This window comes from Parasteatoda tepidariorum, chromosome 4, assembly GCF_982258835.1.
Source record: "Parasteatoda tepidariorum strain Cologne lab strain chromosome 4, Ptep-v5.0, whole genome shotgun sequence".
NCBI classification, from domain to species: domain Eukaryota; kingdom Metazoa; phylum Arthropoda; class Arachnida; order Araneae; family Theridiidae; genus Parasteatoda; species Parasteatoda tepidariorum.
Window position 1 is genome coordinate 59,327,719 of NC_141758.1, and position 20,869 is coordinate 59,348,587.

The 20,869-nt window shown below is 29.1% G+C and overlaps 1 protein-coding gene across 3 annotated transcripts in view; it reads left to right on the forward strand.

Moving 5' to 3' along the window:
• The first annotated feature begins 46 nt into the window (after nt 1–46).
• Nucleotides 47–20,869, forward strand: part of LOC107439500 (uncharacterized) — a 39,413-nt gene continuing 18,590 nt past the window's right edge. The window contains exons 1-4 of one of the 3 annotated variants that reach the window (XM_043054336.3): nt 47–196; nt 8,754–10,669; nt 11,512–11,725; nt 18,305–18,562. In XM_043054336.3, coding sequence (XP_042910270.1) covers nt 8,807–10,669; nt 11,512–11,725; nt 18,305–18,562 — 2,335 coding nt within the window. In that variant the 5' untranslated portion in view covers nt 47–196; nt 8,754–8,806. Of the gene's footprint in view, nt 227–569; nt 790–8,753; nt 10,670–11,511; nt 11,726–18,304; nt 18,563–20,869 lie in introns of those variants that run through there. The other 2 variants (XM_043054335.3, XM_087161186.1) reach the window with 2 other exon arrangements.

Sequence of the window (20,869 nt, forward strand, 5' to 3'; positions counted from 1 at the left end):
CGAGTTTACCACCAAAACGTATGCCTCTTTATCCTTTTCTTTTTTCATCACACGCGCGAACTTGCAAACCGAAACTAAAAAAGTTACAGTTTCTGGTCACAGTTCTAATCGTCACAGTTTGGAAAATCCCCTTTAGAAATAGAATATAAGTTCGTGTTTATGTTTATAATGACATTTCTTAATTACCTACTGCAATGTAAGTTTGGAAGCAATTAGACGAGTTTGAGTAACACAAATTTTATATTTTGTGTTAAATATATGAAAAAGCTTCTTTTCAATTAGCTTTTAATTTATAAATTATTATTTTTTATTTCATGTTTCATTGCAGTAATATATGCTGCTATGCATAAAGTCTGACAAGTGTTTATTCATTAATTTTAATACACTGGAACACTTTAAAATAAAAATATTTGGTTGTAGTCGCAACAATTTGTAATTTTCGTAGTTTGTTGAGATATTTCAATTTAATTTCTCTTAAGTTAAAGAAGCTTTATTTAATATATTTCATTTATTTGTAAAAGTGATGTGCTTTACTGAAGGAATATTTTACCCTTGTAGAAATAATGTTTCGAGCATTTTTCAAACATCACTACTAAAGTGCTTTATTCCCCCCTTATTTATATTGCCTCATTTTTCCCTTATTTATTATCACCGTTTTGCCATAGTTAAAATGTAGAATTCTCTTTTCCTTTTAAACATAAAGAAATATCTGATTAAAGTAAGACCATATCCATTTTATATAAGGATTTATTTAACAAAAATACTTTATTAGTTGTGCTGAATTTGAAGGTAAATTGCTATTATCTTAATAAAATGTGTTAAAATTTCCAACTATCTTTCTATATTTATTATGTATTAATTTTTTAAGAGACATCAATATACATTTGATGTTACAGTTTATTCTACTGCAATGAATACATCAGCTGTGCTAAAATTGATGTGAAAGAATCCTAGATTTATTCCTAATTCGTCAGCACAAATATATTTTTGTGTTGACTAACTGATTCAATCCAATAACTTTTATGTAAATCCAGCCATTTATGGTAGATTTTTTAAGACATCAGGTAGTGAAATATTGTTAACGATTGTAACTAAGCTTAAGTACTTTTGCTGACCTGGCCTCCAGCAATATTATGTTACTGTTTTGTTTGTAGCACTGATTTATCTTTAAAAAGCTAGAATAATATATTAAATCAAATTGTTTAAATTATTAATTAAATCCAGACAAAATTTTTTTATCTGATTGATGAAATATTTTGCTTTGAGAAGATTGTGAGTTAGTGTTTTTTAGAAAAAGGGAAAATAAAGAAATCTATGTTCCAACTGATTAAGAGGGCTTGGCCATATCTGGAGAGGTCCAGAAAACAATGCAGTACTTTTTTAAGTACTTTTGCTGACCTGGCCTCCAGCAATATTATGTTATTGTTTTGTTTGTGGCACTGATTTATCTTTAAAAAGCTAGAATAATATATTAAATCAAATTGTTTAAATTATTAATTAAATCCAGACTGAAACTTTTTATCTGATTGATGAAATATTTTGCTTAGAAAAGATTGTGATTTAGTGTTTTTTAGAGAAAGGGAAAATAAAGAAATCTATGTTCCAACTGATTAAGATGGCTTGGCCATATCTGGAGAGGTCCAGAAAACAATGCAGTACTTTTTTAGGTACTTTTGCTGACCTGGCCTCCAGCAATATTATGTTACTGTTTTGTTTGTGGCAACTGATTTATCTTTAAAAAGCTAGGATAATAATATATTAAATCAAATTGTTTAAATTATTAATTAAATCCAGATTGAAACTTTTTATCTGATTGATGAAATATTTTGCTTAGAAAAGATTGTGAGTTAGTGTTTTTTAGAGAAAGGGAAAATAAAGAAATCTATGTTCCAACTGATTAAGATGGCTTGGCCATATCTGGAGAGGTCCAGAAAACAATGCAGTACTTTTTGAAGTACTTTTGCTGACCTGGCCTCCAGCAATATTATGTTACTGTTTTGTTTGTGGCAACTGATTTATCTTTAAAAAGCTAGGATAATAATATATTAAATCAAATTGTTTAAATTATTAATTAAATCCAGACAGAAACTTTTTATCTGATTGATGAAATATTTTGCTTAGAAAAGATTGTGAGTTAGTGTTTTTTAGAGAAAGGGAAAATAAAGAAATCTATGTTCCAACTGATTAAGATGGCTTAGCCATGTCTGGAGAGGTCCAGAAAACAATGCAGTACTTTTTTAAGTACTTTTGCTGACCTGGCCTCCAGCAATATTATGTTACTGTTTTGTTTGTGGCAACTGATTTATTTTTAAAAAGCTAGGATAATAATATATTAAATCAAATTGTTTAAATTATTAATTAAATCCAGACTGAAACTTTTTATCTGATTGATGAAATATTTTGCTTAGAAAAGATTGTGAGTTAGTGTTTTTTAGAAAAAGGGAAAATAAAGAAATCTATGTTCCAACTGATTAAGATGGCTTGGCCATATCTGGAGAGGTCCAGAAAACAATGCAGTACGAATCGCCACCTTTAAAAATCCTTCTGGATCTCGGGCCAGAGGAAGACCTCCAACTAGATGGCTGGATGACACTACTAAAGGTCTCAAAGTAATAAAGATTAACAACTGGAAAAAAGTCGCCATGTATAGGAGGCGTTGGAGGCTACGCGTGGTTGAGGCAGCCAAGGCCTGTAAGGGGCTGTCGTGCTGAAGAAGATGTTCCAACTGATTTATATCCAGTTTGCTCTGAGTAACCAGTTTAATTTAATAACTTATTTTGTATTATTTGAGATGTTCATTATAGTGTTTTAGTGACATAAGCTTGTGAAATCTTTTTGACAAGTGCAACAAAGGTATTAACTTTGTTATATTTGACCTTCTCATTATGGCAAAACTGTTACTTGTTACTGTTTTGTTTAAGACTAGTTATTTATCTTTAGATAAATGACACATAATTACCCAGTGAATTCGATGATTTAAATCAAATGATATAATAAAATAGGCAATATATGATTTGTTCACGTCTATTTTTAATAAAAAATAATGAATTTAAATAATTTAATAAGGTATAAAAAACAATTAGTAAGATAAGTTGCCATGTTTTTAAGCTTACAGGACTTTGCTAAAGTCTGTTATTTTGGTCTGCCTATTATGCCAGTTGTAAGTAAAAATTTAAAAATATTTCGAATTAGTGAGAAAGAAAACAAAATCTAAGTTAAATAATAAGTACCCAAGTAAAACATGATATTAGATAACATCACAAAAAATAGTCACTCTTTTCACATATTAGATTATACATATATAATATTCACATATACAGTAGGGAATCGATTATCCGGAACGATCCAGACCATCACTATTCCGGATAACTGATTTTTCCGGTTTTCAGAATCGCTACAAAAAGCCCTTTTTTTTATTGTTAAACCCAACTAAAAAAAATATTTGGAAATAATCTTAAAAAGAAAAAAAAACGATGAAGTAATACAGTAATGATTATTTCTAAAATGATGGTATGGTAAAGATCTTTCATAAAAGAAAGAAAAATCCTAAAATCTTATGAGGAAAATTTTTTTTATTTTTAAAAATGGCGGGAAAATGTATAAAATTTCGTTCCAGTTTTTTGGTATTCCGGTTTTCTGATTTCCGGATAACGGGTTCCCTACTGTACTATGTTTTATCTAGAAATTAAATTTGCACAAACATGTAATTGTATATGCAAATGAGACAAACAAAAGCATAAATTTTTTAGATCTTTGAAAGCTTCTTTTCGTATTAATGTTTGAAATTTGATAACTATTAGTTACTATTTTGAGAATGCTGTTATTAAAAAAAAAGAACTATGTGTTATATGTAAATTCTTTAATGGGCTTTTTAAGAAAGAAAAAGCAGAACCAGAGCTCTCCTTTGGAATAAAAAAGGACAGAGTGCTTTGTCACGGAAAAGGGTACTCCCTTACCACCGTTAAAATTTATCAAAATTTGTAATATTATTGAATCTGATCCTCATTATAATTTGTAATATTATTGAATTTAATCCTCATTTTAATTTGTAATTTATTTAGTTTGATCCTCAATTTTTAAATTACCCTCTTATACTATTTTATGTGTGTATTTCACAAAGTAATTCTTTATAATTATCATTAAAACAAGAAAATTTGAAGTTTGAAAAATAATTAAAAGCAAGCTAAAAGGTAATCTCAGTGAATAAATTTTCATCAAAAATAAAAGAACACTAAAAAGGATTAATTAATTAACAACTTTACAGCTTTTTTTATATATTTTAAACTAAAAGTTTTGAGAAAATAATCATTTAAAGGTGCATATTTAAGTAAAAGGTGTTAATTAAAAAGAAAAAAAAATGGTAAAATTTAAAATCACTAAAAACTTCATTAATATAATAAGATATACCCCAAATAAGAGATGTGAATATCTCTGGGGCCAAAAACATCATGCAATTTTAACTATATAATTAGACATCAAAAGAAAAATCTTATTAAAGGAAAGAAATTAAAAATTTTAGTTAAATAACTATCAATAACTAATAAAAACGAAATGAATTTTTCATTAAAATAGATAGTAGTTTGGAAAACAACCTTTTCCTGAGAAAATAAAATAAAGAAAGTGGTGTTTTTATTGAATAGTGGCTTATTTTTACAAAAAGGGTAATAAGGGTGCATTTATAGAGATTAAAAGGGAATTGTCATGCCCCCACCCTCTAAAAATGCTTAGGGAGAACACTGGCAAAACATTGAGCAGATTTAGTCTTTGGTTTGTGGTATTGCGGATAAAAGATGCAAAAAACAAAATAAGTACAAAAAATATTAGAAAAATAACGAGAAAATGAAGCTTAGTGTGTAAGCATTAGAGACTTTACCAAAATTACAATAATTTTACACGAAAAACAATTTTTGTTTTGTATCACATAAAGAATTAAAATCCGTAATTTCTCAAAAAATATAAATTAACCAAATTTTAAATCTTTCAACTGTTTTCATTACACAGTTAGTACTACTAGTGCTAGTATTAGTAAGTACTACTGTAAAAAATTTTAAGCATTATTATGTAATAAAATTTTATCAATGCACATATCATACCTACAAACCCAGGGGTCTGTTTAGAAGAAATTTGGGTCCGTTAACGGACCCTTCACAAAATAATTTTTCATAACACAGTGTTTTCACTACAGCGCGAGAACGCGGGAATCTCGCATATTTTTTTCTTTTCTCGCATCAAAAAATGATTACCGCGAGAAATTCGCGCATTCTATAAATCAATTTCAAAATTCGCGAATTTCTCGCATTTTGGTAAAAGCTTCGAATTACGCCATTTAGAATAAAATCTGTTTCACTTTTCTTCCGGAATCTTTCATTATTTTCAACAACTGCCCCGTTATCTAGCTTCCCTATTTACCAGTATTGTTCAGAACCTTTTCGAACAACAGAACACAACCACGGAACCCCTTTCAGAACACATTTCTCTGCAACCACGTGTTTACAGTGGGTAAGGTTTCTTCATGTGAGACGTTCAAATTTTTTATGTGCTAATGTAAAATGGACAAATACCTTGTAAAGGCAAAATCCTCTATGATTCACCAAAAATATTCAATGCTTTAAAAAATAGAAGACGTTAAAAATGTATTATAATTAAAGAAATAATTTTTTTTCAAGAGTTTTTGTGTTTTTTTAGTTTATAGAAATCTCACTTAACTTTTTGAAATCTCACCCTGTTTTTAAGAAAGGGTGAGAAATTCTCACTAATTTTTTGTCTATGATGAAAACACTGTAACAACGGACCCTTCACAAAATATTTTAACTTAAAAACGTACCCTTTACAAAATAATTTATCTTTAATCGGACCCTTCACAAATTTGTTTATCTTCATTATTGTTTTGTTAATTGAATAAACTCTTCCTTTATTTGTTCGAAATGAATATTCTGCGTTCAGCTGTATAGGCTAAATACCAAATATTTGTATGTTGCATCGCTAATTTGGTAGCTGCAATTGCTGTTTATTTTTTAAAATTTAATTTTTTTAACTATAATTTTACAGTGTTAAGCATAATCTTTCATGTCTTTATAATTTAAAAACTCCTTGAAAAAGTTTTTTTGCAATAACGGACCTTTTTTGCACAAATTCACAAAAGCGGACCCTGGTTGAAAGAATGTGACTTAACGTTTATTTTATATTCACAAATTACGAGTAATTTTTTCACAATTTTACAAAAACGGACCTTTCACAAAATGTCTGGACAGATCCCTGAAACCGGTATCTTCTAAAATTCTTAAGATTTATTACAAATTTGCAAAATAAATTACTCAAACTTTTTTTATTATTTAATTATTTATTTTTTAAAGTTTTCAAATTCTTATGCAAGTCGTAATTAGGAATCAAAAAATTATGATCAACTTGACAACTATTTCATTACATAATTATTTTAAAACAACACAAATTCTAAATTAACTACCTACTTCCTGTTATGAAAACAATATTAAAAATATAGTCTTACCTTCATTGTTTAACATGCAAGACTTGCAATGATTTTCCATCATTTACAAAGCTTTGTTTACTTGCAAAACTATATTTGCAAGCAATATTGCTATCTTTACATTTTTTCTCTTAAAGATTTTATAAAATGATCAGGAACAGTGAACAGGGCTCAACGTAGCCTAATTAGGACCTGGGGCTAAAACTTCTTTGTGAGCCCTCCCTCTGCTTCTCTACTTCAGTAATGACGAATTGAACTTTATGGAGATATTTAAATTTTTCACCTCATTATACATTGTATAACAAGAAATTGACTTGAACCTAAAATAGCTATAAAGTACCGCCCTCCAATGGTCAGACGAAATACAGTACAGAACCCGTTATCCGGAAATCAGAAAACCGGAAAACCAAAAAAACTGGAACGAAATTCGATAAATTTTCTCGCCATTTTTAAAAAAATGTTTTTTTTTTCCTCATAGGATTTTACGATTTTTCTTTCCTTTTTTTAACGATGTTTACCTTACCATCATTTGGAAATAATCATTAGTGTATTACTTCAGCATTTTTTCTTATTTTTAAGATTATTTCCAAATTTTTTATTTTTTTTTAGTTGGGTTTAACAATAAAAAAACGGCTTTTTGTAGCGATTCAGAAAACCGGAAAAATCAGTAATCCGAAATAGCGATGGTCCCGACCGTTCCGGATAATCGGTTCCCTACTGTATTGTTCTGTTCATTTTTCTGATTTTCTGACAATGTCCATTTTGCCGAATCCAGATTTCTGATTGTTAATTTTGTCATCTAGCTGCAAAATTTTCTTATGACATTACTGACATTAGGTCACATTGCTGATATTAGGGGGGAATTCAGTTAAATTTTTGCAATTACGATGGCTCACTTAAGTCAATCAGAAGACTGTATTTTTGTAAACATATTGCATTTTGCTTTATGTAAAAATATGAACTTTTGATTGGCCAAATTTCTCCATCGTAATTGCGAACATTTAGCTTAATTCCGCACTAGAAAGTTGTGGATTTACGAAATATAGATTTTTGTGTTCATACACTGTACTGATATTTTGTTTTTAAAAAAAAGTTCATTAAAGAAGGAAACCCAAAATAAACTTTCTATTCGATTTAGGAGCCCCCTCTGATGGTTGGCCCGTGGCAACTGCCCCTATGCCCGTGCCTTTTATCACGCTGTGACAGTGAATGTTATGTGTTCTTACGTTAACTCACAGAGCAAAGACAAATTGCTCTGTCGGACACTAATCGCAGCAATTCTGCTCTGTAATGCAACAAAGGCACTTACATAAAATAAAAAGTTAACATAAATCCTCAAAATGTTGTTGTCAACGCAGAAGCAAGAACAAACTAAATGGCTTAAAAATTCAGTCTTCAGATTCTTTAAATTATAAAAGAGAAAAGAAAGTAAAAATTTTATATTGAAAGCACTAAATTTGAAATTATTAAACCTAAAATATAATTGGAATTAGTTTATTTAAAATTCCCGGCCAATTATTTATATCCTTATTATTTAGTATTTACAGCGTATGCACAACCTTCATTTTATCATTTAAAATATGAGTTATGTATCATATTAGAATTATAAATTTCTTTGAGAAAAAATCAGAAACATCATGCTATCTTTGCCATATAAAAATAGAGAACTGATATTTTAAATGTTAAAATGTTTAAATTGTTGTTTTTAACTTAATTAGTGATACTAATTAGTTGAAAAATTAGATACATGAAATTGCATTGGTGAAAAAAAATATTTTGTGGAATATTTTACTTTGTTTTCTTTCATGAATAAATCCTTATTAATAATATGATGTGCCAATCTAAAAGTATACATCAAAGTTTTAATGTTTGATTGAATATTATTTTATCTTATATGACATAGACTCCAATATTTGTAGGTAGAATTCAGAAGTCGAATGTTTTCAAGCAAAGCAGTGTTATGTTGCATCTATCTGAAGTTAAATAATATTGTTTTGATACCTGCATATATTTTGTAAAACATAAAAATTTTCTTTTTCCAAGTTTTTCCATGTCTGACCATATATTAATTATTTTTTGTTTTAATTTTTTTCCCCAAAATTTAAATGATCCAAATAAAAGAAGTTGTTGAATGTTGTAGAGTATAGTTCAAAAGTATGTACTGAAAAGGATAATTATACACTGTTAAATTATTGCATTTTAAAAGTTAACTAGTTTTTTTTCTATCTTTTTTCAATTATTACTTAAATGTTTTTTTTTTAATTTTTAGGATTCTTGTAATGATAAAAACAATTATAATTGGACAGAGTTCTCAGTTTTAAAATGGCGACACTTTTAAAACTATTGATAGTTTTTCCCAAAGTGGATGATGATTTAACTTTTGTGAGGTCTGAGGCTAAAAAATTTTTTGAAGGATATAATTCAGAAAAAAATTTAACATGCACTGTTGACATTGGCCGCCAAGCAAAAAACATTGATGTTGATCTTATATATAAAGCAGGTTTAACAGAGTTGGAAGTCATATTAGAATATAAGGAGAAACCTGACTTCCATTGTGGTGATCAGTTCAAAAACATTGTGAAAAACTGGTGTGACAGTGAAAAGAATGAGCTGTCCAACTTATGGTTGCGATTTGCAGATCGTTCTGTGCTTAAAAATAAGGGAAAGCAGGTCCATGGTGATGTAGATGTTAAAGAAATAGCTTTTGGTACAACTCCCAATACACAAACATTTATGCAACATTATCAGTTTGAAAATAAGAACATTGAAAAAGAGTTGAGTGGCTCTTTTTTTCATAATCAACGATACTTCATTATCTATTTGTGTCCATGCCATGAAAAAAGGTGTCAAAGTAAGTCTTTAACATATAAGTTCCGAATTGTGTATCATGCATTGATGCGTGTAATTATAAATGACGACCCAGACAGTGAGTCCCTACAATTGTATTTTGTTATGAAACATATTCCCTTAATTTATAAAGAAAAAAAGAACGATAAAGATGACAAGGAAGTTGATGAAATTAAAAGTGGCAACCGGCAACAGTTCTTAGCAAGTGATCAAGAATACCAGCAGAAAAAATGGGAACGATCATTGACTTTTGGTTGTTCTTGCAATAATTCCCTCTGTGAAATCGATAAGGTTGGAAGGTGTCCAGTTTTTAAAGTAGCCATTCCTAAAACCAGAGCTTTTGGTATAGTTGTGCGGCTTATCCAACGTTGTACTTCTAACACTTCTTTTTACTTTTCGTGTATTCAAAGAGTTAAATTACCACCTAGAGTTAAATTACTATCTGAATTTGATATCTTTCCTTTTGATCAACAGTTTTTTCAAGATGTGTCTGATAAAAATTTTGCTTCTGATATTAAATTTAACTGTCAGTATGCTTGGGAGGTTATGTTTGGAAGATCTTTGGAAGTTAAAGATCAAGTAATACTTAAATATATAACTCATGAAAGATCTGTAAAAGATCACTGGGAATCTATAAAGAAGGAAATACAAGAGACTGTTAAGCACAAAGATGCTCTTGTCAATACCCTGTATCACATCAGTGACATTATTACCAGGCAAGATGTTTTTGTGTTTGAAAAAGCTTTTAGAAAACTTTATGAACATTATCGACGAAATCCGTCAAAAATAGATTTACCTGATGGAATGTGTCTCGTGCGCCGTCTTATTATGATGCCCTCGCGTATAATATGCCTTCAACCAATGGAGCATTTTGACAATCGTGTTATCCGAGAATTTGGTTCAGAAAATATATTACGTGTTTCTATTCAAGATGATGATTTTTCAAAACTAACTTTTGCTGTTCAGTATCACACTCAAAAAGACAAGTTCATGGAACGATTCACAAGACGGCTGATTGAAGGTGTTAGAATTGGACCTAGACACTATAATGTTCTAGCTGCATCGAATAGTCAACTTAGAGAACATGGTTTGTATTTATTTGCTAAGGATTGCAATGGAAACACTGCTGAAAACATCAGAAAGTGGATGGGAAATTTTTCTCACATAGAAAATGTCGCAAAATATGTGGCTCGCTTAGGTCAATGTTTTTCTACTTCTGAAGAAGCTGTTCAAATAAAGTTAATGGATGAGGATGTAATAAGCATTCAAGACATAAAAAATGACAAATATACTTTTTCTGATGGAGTTGGTATGATTTCAACTAAACTGGCTAAAGAGGTAAGCTTTGCTTTCAATTTTGGTTACCTTTATTTTTTATTTTGTTCTTATGTTCCATGTTAAAACTTTCATTATTCAATCTTATTAAAATGCATATAAATTCTTTTAGTTTACTGGTTTTAGTTAAATTTCAGTAATAGGGTATGTAAACTTATTATATAGGTAAATATCTCCTTAGTAATGTTTAAATTTTTTTTTGCATGTAACTGTGTAGTATGTGATTGTAAGGTATGCATGTAACTGTGTAGTTTGCATGTAGCTGTGTAGAAAGCAATTAATCATTAATTGCTCATAATAAAGATTTTGAAATCCAGTTTTACATTTTGCTATTTCAATCTATTTTATAATGTTGCTGTTGCGCACATATTCTGTTTTTAAATTAAGGAAATTTTAAAAGCTGATACGAGATTGAAAATTAAATCCCTAGCATTGTGAATTAATTTCAATACATACCTATATTGCATTTTTCCTTAATACAGTGGTGCAAGCTGCGCTTAAAAACGTAAAGAGTGGTAATAAAACTACTCAATTTTATTTCTTTTCGAGTTAAATAACACATTCTTAACAACCTAAGCTTATTTATGATAGTTAGGTATGTATTTCTAGCTTTATATCTTGACGTCTGTATTTTTAAAATTAGACTGTTTATTTAAAATTTTAGTTATCACAAACAAAATAGTCACCAATTTTTGTATTTTTTGGCGCAGCTTGCACTCCTGTTAATATAAACAACTATATAAGATTTAGTTTATTTATAAACACCTATGTAATATCTTTTTCTCCCTTTTAACATTTTTAAAATTGTTTTACAACAATGTCTCTTTCTTGCTCATCCTTTTAAGATTCGGAAAGCATTTCGTGATAAAGATCCACTAAATATTTTGGATGAACCTATTTACAACCCATCTGCTTATCAAATACGATTCAAGGGATGCAAAGGAATGGTTACTGAAAATCCAAATTTGGAAGGACGTAAACTTGCAACACGTCCAAGTATGGAAAAGTTCTTTTGTGAAAGTTCAAATATGCTGGAAATTGTGAAGATAAGTGCTCCAAGTATGCATTTTATTTGTTGTTTTAAATTATCTTATGCTCTGATACACATATTTTAGTGTTGTACCAGATTTTAAAAATGTATACCAAATATGGTATATGTTTTAATATACATGCCTGAGCTACCACATTCTTATGTAAAACAATTCTTCAGCTACAATTTGTGTGCTGATTAGGACCACTTGTGAGGCTAAGTTACTATGTTTTTTTTTTAAATAGGAAGAAAAAATGAGTTTTAAAATAAATCGATAGTCAGGTTCCCCGTGGCAGAAACGTAGCGACTTTGTCGCAGAACGTTACCGAGTTCTTGCAGAAAGATTTTTCTAAAGTAAAAAGTTTTTTTTTTTTTTTTCGCTGATTTATTTGAAAGATTTTATCTTTTCTTCAAAATTATATTCAAAAGATGACTTTCTAGTACATTGGAGTGAGGAAAATTTGCATTTTCTATTCTCATTTGAGAACAATGAAAAATAAAGATTAATGAAGTAAAAAATTTGGTTTTCTTTACTGCTGAAAAGTTCGCCGTAATTTTTTTAATGCAGTTATTACAATTGGTTCCCACATAGTTTTGAAATCCGATATATTTAATATATTATTTATTACAACTACTGAATCTCGAAATGAAAACACACATTTAGTATTTAGTTACCCTTTTTTGAAGAGTCTAATTTACTGCTACAGATTTCAAGATTTTTTATTATTTTTTTTAATGAAATGATGATTTACAATATCCAAAAAAGGAAGTAATTAGTGTGTTTTCCTCCTACAAAATGCGAGAATATAATCCATAATATTATAATTAAAAAAATATTACATACTTAATTAAAAAAATTATTTTATTTAATCCGAAAAGTTTCTTTTTTTCTTCTTGAAGTTGATGCTTTTGTTACTTTAAATTAGTATCATGTATATTTGTTATTTTTAAAAGTATCTCACAGTTAGATAGTAGTATTAAAGTGGTATATTGCAGAGAGCCCAAAAAAATTCTGCCACATGGGTCAGGTTTGGTTTGATCATGCAGTGATGTAATTCAAAAAGAAAATTATAACAGTGACATTTTCAATGGGACATAGGTATTTAATAATAAATTGCCAAACCACCTAATGGAATAAAAGACTAATTTCCATTTAATTGATAATTTTCCTACTAAATAAATTTTTATTGAGGTCATTTGTATTTGAAACATACTTACACATACTTAGTTGAATTATTTTTCAGATTTTAAATATAATTTATTAATGTATATGGTTTAAGATAATTAAAGAAACATTTTTATTTTGACTCAACTTGCTTTTTCATAAGCAGTGATTAAAAAAAATAATTTTGTGGGTGTCCAGAAGCAAGTGTTGACAAAACAAACCTTCTTTTAAAAAATATGAAATAAAATAAAAGACTATTTAAAAAGTGCATACAAATTAACAAAATTATATAAAATAATTGTTCTGAACTAAGTTCCATTTTGAGTTCACTTGCTTTTATTTACTAAAGTGACAATGAAATAACAAATTTTATCACTTAACCCTCACACTATTCCTTCTTCATAGTGCAAATGTTAACAAAGTTTTTTTTTTTTTAATTTAAAAATAAGTAAATGATTATGAAATAATTGAAATATATCAAAATTCTCTTATAATATGATCCAAAATGAAGATGTTAATTCAAACGTTATTAAAAAAAATTCTTAATGTGTTCAAAATGATGATTAGTAAACTTTTCTTTGACAAATTAAAAGCTGTCCAGACTTGCATACAATTAGGTTCTACACACAAATTAAAAGCAAAATTTTACTGAAGATTCAATCTAAAATGTTTTAGTAAAAAGGACTAGAACATGACCTAAAAACATAGTTGCACACCATCTTCACAGGGCTAAAGAAAATAGAAGGGCTAGTTCACTCCTTTGAAGAAACACTCGCCGCGGCAAGCCTCCGATTTATGCCTCTGATGTCACGGTGGCGCATAGCTTGCGTTCTTTTACTTCAAGAATGAAGCATTCAGTCTAACTAGCTTTAACTAATATTGGAGCATTTCTTTTTGTGACATATTCCAAGACATTCTTTGTTTTCTATAATGATTTTTCTCAGTTTTGTGAAATGAATTACAAAAATTTAAAATTATTTATGAAATGCCAGTTTCAGTGTTTTCACTACAGCGCGAGAATCTCGCATATTTTTTTCTTTTCTCGCATTAAAAAATGATTACCGCGAGAAATTCGTGCATTCTGTAAATCGATTTCAAAATTCGCGAATTTCTTGCATTTTGGAAAAAGCTTCGAATTACGCCATTTAGAAAAAAATCCGTTTCACTTTTCTTCCTAGATCTTTCATTATTTTCATCATCTGCCCCATTATCTAGCTTCCCTATTTACCAGTATTGTTTAGAACCTTTTCGAACAACAGAACACAACCACGGAACCCCTTTCAGAGCACATTTCTCTACAATCACGTGTTCACCGTAGGTAAGGTTTCTTAATGTAAGATGTTCAAATTTTTTATGCACTTATGTAAGATGGACAAATACCTTGTAAAGGCAAAATCTTCTATGATGATGCACCAAAAATATTCAATGCTTTAAAAAATAGAAGACGTTAAAAATTTATTATAATTAAAGAAATAATTTTTTTAAAGAGTTTTTGTGTTTTTTTAGTTTTTAGAAATCTTACTTAACTTTTTGAAATCTCACCCTGTTTTTCAGAAAGGGTGAGAAATTCTTACCCATTTTTTTTCTATGATGAAAACACTGAGTTTGTGCGATTGCAACTTACAAAAATTCTGATCAAAACACAAAAGGATAAAATGTAATTTTCCATGTGTTCCTTTAAAGTAAATGAACAACTATATAAATAATGGCTTCAACACTGCAAACGAAATGAGCCAGTTAATATTAAATATGAACGAATATACAGTAAGCATTTCTTAAAACAAGATTATGAAGATGATATAAGAAATCGTTTGCTTGGATTGCCAATTAGAATGATTTTAAAATTGCTCTAACTCAACAGGGGTCTATCCAGGCCGAATTTACTACCATTTAGCGATACCTTCACAAATTCAACTTTAGGAAAAACAGTAGTTTCACAAAATACTTTTTCTTAAAATTTTATTTTTGCATCCCTTAAAAAACTATAAATCCATATTTTTAACATATTTTTGTTTTGATTTTTTAATATAATTTTTAATTTTTCACAAATTATGTCTAAATTTTCACAAAATAGGTTACCTCTCAGAAAAAACTAGACGGACCCCTACTCTATCAAGTGCTCTCTTATCTAAGCTAGGACTAATTGTTCCATCAGCAGCATCGATGGAAGTGTGTCAGGAATTTCAGAACACTTTTCAAAGTGTGCATGGAACATCATCAAAGAATTTATAAGTGAATTAGAGGGACAATATCCCGCAGTGAATAAAACAGCAATGCGCCTAATTTGCATTTCAGAACTTTTATCGGAATTAGTCGTCTAAATTAAAACCGCCCAGCTACTTCAAAAAAAAAAGGCAGACTAAAAAATTCAAAAATGAATAAATTAAGTCAAAGAAAATAAAAACTTGAATTAAAAGTCTAGATAATTAATAGTAAATATTCTCCTAGTTTTTAATGTAGTTATTCTAAATATTTATTATTTTTTTTAGTTATAATATAATTATTTTTTTAATATAATTATATTCTTTTAAATTTAAATATCTATAACCAATTGTAAAATTTCTAATATTTTTATGAACCTAAATTATTATTTTGTTAGAATAATTAGCGTTTAAGGTTGTTGTTTCCTAATGATTAAGTATAAACAAATTGCCATTAACAGCATATTTTAAAATGAAGACTCTAAATTTAACCTAACTTTACAAGTTATTGTTATCGAACAATATGTATCTAAAAAAGTGTCGATATATGCATTAATTTTTTTTTAATGATGAAAGTTAAAACTGAAAATTTTAAAACAAGGTATTTATAGCATCATTTGCGACAACTAGTAAAATATTTTTAATAGTTTAAAATGATATTTAATTTAATATTTTGGCCAATAAAATTTTTTAAAACTTTTTTTTTGAAAGGAAATAATATGTTAATTGCATAAAGTTTGGAAGCTAAGATCAAGAAAAAGTCGAAGTTATTTTTACAGAGAGAATGATACAAAGTTTTCATAATATCTTTGATTGTGATCTCCGAGATCTGTGTGCAGCGGGACGTCATGAGGAAGGAAATCGTAGCTTCAGCTCTAAGAGCGGAATGAACTAGCCCTTCTATTCTCTTTAGCCCTGCCATCTTCATGGTGACCACTAAATACGGTAACACTAAAAAAAAAAAAAGGAATTAATTTTAATCGTTTGTTAAAACAATTTCTAACTAGTATTTGTTGGCGCTTTCTATTGGTGCAGGCGATTTTTATTTAAAGCAAAACATATAAAATACATTTAAAGTTGGAATCATAAAGGTTGATGGTTAAACAGCTTTTCGATCACTGATTTTCTGCAGGTAGAATCTGTGATATCCATCCTTTGTGAGATGGTTTCGTTTTCGGTTCGTCTTTTAGAAATTTTCAGAATGATGAAGAGGACTTATCATGTATACATATTTATTTTAGATTTTGGATCATCGATGCTCAAAATTACAAATATACATATGCTAAACCAAATAAAAGCAAAGTTCAACTTTTATATCTGGAGTCCCATTGCTCCCTTCTTCACCTATACTCTATCGCATAAAGTCCATACTGAAAATCTTTTCTCACAAAAGAGTTCTTTGCTTCTCACTCTTTCCTCCCCCATGATAGGGGAACTACTCTTCCCCTGTCCTTGACCCTCTGGTCAGGGGTCATTCAGATGCAGGGAGTGGAATCAGAATCTTGAAGCAATTGAAGTATCTTGGGTTTAATAGAACATGTATATATAGAACTATAAATCGATTATTGAATACTAATAGCTGTAAAGATCGACCTTGGTCTGGTCGTTCACTCTCAGTTCATACAAAAAAGCACATTAAAACAATTTGTGAAAAGATATGAAGAAATCCACAGTGCTCTGCTATTGAAATTGCTGCAGAAGAGAACGTGAGTCGAAAAACTATGAAGTTATATTGATTGAAGAATTTCACCCTTTTCACAAATGGAATGGAATTTCTTGAATGGGACAAATTGCCTCGTAAAATGATTTGTGCGGCTATCGGTCAATTCCATAAAATATAATCTTTATTAAGCGATAAAGATGGTGGTTGATTTGAATAAAATATTTCTAAGGTAAACTTCCACTTATAGTGTTCATCATATTTATCATTTTTTAATTAAACCCTTAACGATCGGTTAATTTTCAAGAAAACGGTCATAAAAGTGCCATTTTTTTATACAAGTATTTGATTTGTGCTGACATTTAGTTTAAAATAAACTAACTATCTACAATTACTTTAAAAGTATCCTGGTACAGCCATCTGGTGTGTAAAATGAGAAATAAAATGTTTTCTGGGCAAAAGAAATGAATTAATTTTATTCTTATTGGTGTGCTACTACTGAACACCCCAGCCCAGGAATATCATTGGAACGAGAAATAGAGGGCGAAACCTCACCCCGTCATTTTCACTGGAGGGAGAAGGAAGGGGTTAATATCTGTACAACAAAATGATTCGATATTTGTAATTGTAGTATTGTGAGACACCCTGTACTATAAGCTCATGTAATAAGTACAGTTAGTTGTGGAAGAAGCCCAGCAACTAAGTACAGTAGGCTGTAGAGAAAGCACATTAGCTACTTTAGGCACGTACTAAAAGAACATTTTACTGTTGAAAAAGAAGTATAAACTGTTTATTGGCTAGCATTTCAACATAATTCTATAACTCCTCAGACATAATTCAGCACATCGCCTGTTGTGTTACTATCAACTTGCAGAAAGCATCAAAAGTGATTCAAAGAGGGGCTGAAGTATTCAGGTTCAATAATCTTGGCGATTCATCTGTTCACATCTGCTTATCTCAGTGCATAACACTGCACCAATTATTAAAGTGAGGAGGGAAGGGTGTGATAGATACAGATACCCAGCTGTATGTATCCTGCTATCTAATTTACATAACATTGATTCCAACAACTTAATTTTTAAAATTCGCTATAAAAGCACTTGAAAATAAAAATATATATATTAATTACTTACTTGAGACATACATTGTGACAGCAATGCTCCCTGACAAATCACTGTGCAACTACCAAAAGAGGTGTAAACAAAAACCTCCAAAGTAAACAAAACTATGAATTTTGATCAGCAACTTCAGTTGATCAAAGCTTTTGAATTTATTCATCAATGGAACCTTAACACCCCTCTGGCCTATATAAATTTTAAAATCATGTTTTTTTAAATTATTATTATTTACAATTAGGATAATTTCTTAGGGAGATATTTTTTAAGTACAATTTACAGATTTATATATATTTTAAAAATCATTTTAACAATGTATAATTTTTAAACTATTTTTACTAGACTATAACAGCTTAATAATCCTGCCACAATAATAAAATTGCATATTTCAAGAAATATTTACTTCGAAAATATGTTAGAAAAATGTCAATAAAATTGTTTCAAAAATCTTTTCCTCTCATTATTAGGAGCTCTTTTCCTGAACCGACCTTTAATTTCACTTCTGGAGCAGCTTGGAATTTCAGCTAATGTTTTTCTAAAGCTTCAGAAAAAAATGGTCATGGACTTGACCGATTCTCTCATTTACGAGAGAAAAGGTCGTATGTTACTAGCTAACAGAACAGGTCTAGATTTTCCTTATAAGAAGCTGTTAAATTCTGGCATCTGTCTTACGAAAGAACCTTTTTTTCGCCGCCTTTTACTTTCTGTATATACAGTTGCTATTGGTGAGTATTGCGTTCAGACACAAAGTTATTTTTATTTAAAACTTATGCAATGTAAAACATTTATGTAGGGCTTAGTGACATATCATATTGCAAAATAGCGATTTGATGCATGCTTCGACACTCAGGCATGTAGTGTTTTTTTTTCTGTCCAAAGCATTATGACTTTGATTTAGGCAAAATTGATTTGATTTCAGCAAAATTTTGCTGATCATGAGGACTAACCTAAAATTGCTTAATTTTCTTTCAAAAATAGCAAAGATAATTTTATTTCTCTGATTTTATCGCTGGTAAAACGCCATTATCTTAGTCACTGGCAGGCCTATGACGTTCTTACTCTGTTCTATTACATATACAGGGTGATTCTAAAAAGATGGGCAAAATTTTAGGAAGTGATAGTACACACCCAAGCAAACAATTTTCATCAAAGCATGCATAGTTGAAAACAAAACGCAAAGATGCAGTCGCATTTGGAAAGTTGTTTGATGCAAACGTGAAAGCTCCATTCCTGTTGCGAGTTACTGCGCTGCGTTACTTGTCGCCAAGCTTTTGGCGGTTGCAGGGAAAGTTCGTGATATTTCTGGTGTGTTTGCCTGTACTTCGCCGTTGCACTGCGTGCAGGGCTGATGCCGGCCACTGTTTTGAACACTTATTGTAATCACATGCCATTAAATTTGCTTTTATAACTTAACTTCATCGTTCTTTGTGTGTTTTTGTCTCATATAAAAACATAAACATTGACGCCCTCTAGCGGTTTTGCATTTTGTTTTCGACCATGCATTCTTCGATAAAAATTGTTTTGCTTGGGTGAGTACTATCACTTCCTAAAATTTTGCCCATCTTTTTAGAATCACCCTGTATATATTGGTGTATACATATATGTATATTATAATATTACATATATATATCCTTGATGAAAATCATTCACTAATTACAAATTTTATGTGGATCAGGAGCAGTCAAGAATCACTAAACTTCACCCCTTCAAAATTTCTATTTCCCTTTTATTAATTAAATTTTAATCAAAATAAAATTTAGGATTTTTAATCATAAGATTTTTATTTGTGAGACCATCCACTAACTGCATATTTTTTAAAAAAAATTCATTGTACTTAAAATTATTTTTTTTCTTATTACTTTTAAAATTTTCAGTGCTCTATAGTTTATTTTAGCAAGACAACTCAATATTTACAGGCAAGATTTTAAAAAAAGTCTGAAGTGAGGGGTTTTTCACTATTTTAACATTTTGCAAATGCATAAAAAATGTTATTCAGATTTGTCATTCAAAAAAGCTTTAGTTAATTTCTTAATCATTTGATTAAAAAAAATTGAAATAAGAAATTAAATAATCTCAGATTTGTTAAATATCATGAATGTAAGGAGCATATAATAATTTACTTGTGACAGAAATGATTAGCTCTAATATTCATTGTTTTTACATTTCAAAATTATTGACAATTTTTCTTGTTTTTTTCATTAGAGAAATGTAATAGGAAGCAAATTAGAGCTTTTAATGAAAATTTAATAGGAGCCCTTAACTTATTTACATTTGTAGTATGAATTTATTAAGGTTTTCTTAATCCTTTACATATATCATTGTAAATTCAGTAAGATCAATAATATTAATCTTGTTAATGTTTTTCTTGATTATAGTTTTATAACTAACTTTTAATTAAATATAAAAAACCACTCGATAACTTTTTTAAATTATGAAAATAGAATGAGTGACTCAAGACTTTCAAGTGATAAAAGCTAACAAATTTTATGAAGAATGATTAAAAATTTTTTTTTTAATTCATCATGTCTGCAAATTAACCTTAAAAAAATTAGTCAAAAATGACTTTTTCACCTTTTCTTAATATAGGACTAAATTTAGAATATAATTCTAAATATAACTGGCAAATAAATAAATAAAAAATTGAAACAGAATATCTTGTACCGCACTCTGGAAAACTACACAAGAAATTTGCTAAGAATTTAAATTAAATAAATCAATAATAAAACTTATTAAGCATTTTTTTTAAGGAATTATAATTATTATCAAAATTTTTACTGACATAAGATTTTGATAGTGTCTGTACGTTTTATTGTCTTAATGTTTTGTAACAAATTAAATTGGTGTGATGTAGTGCCAATGACGTTTAAAGTATTTTTTGAGTCCAACGAATTTTGATCAGTAATGATGAATCAGGATGTGTTATAATTCTAATTTTCCTGAATTTTATTTTGGAAACCTGTTTTTTAATTATACAACTAGTTTGATATCCCTTTATTTTAATTCCCTTACTTTGCTTTTAATTATTTTAAAAA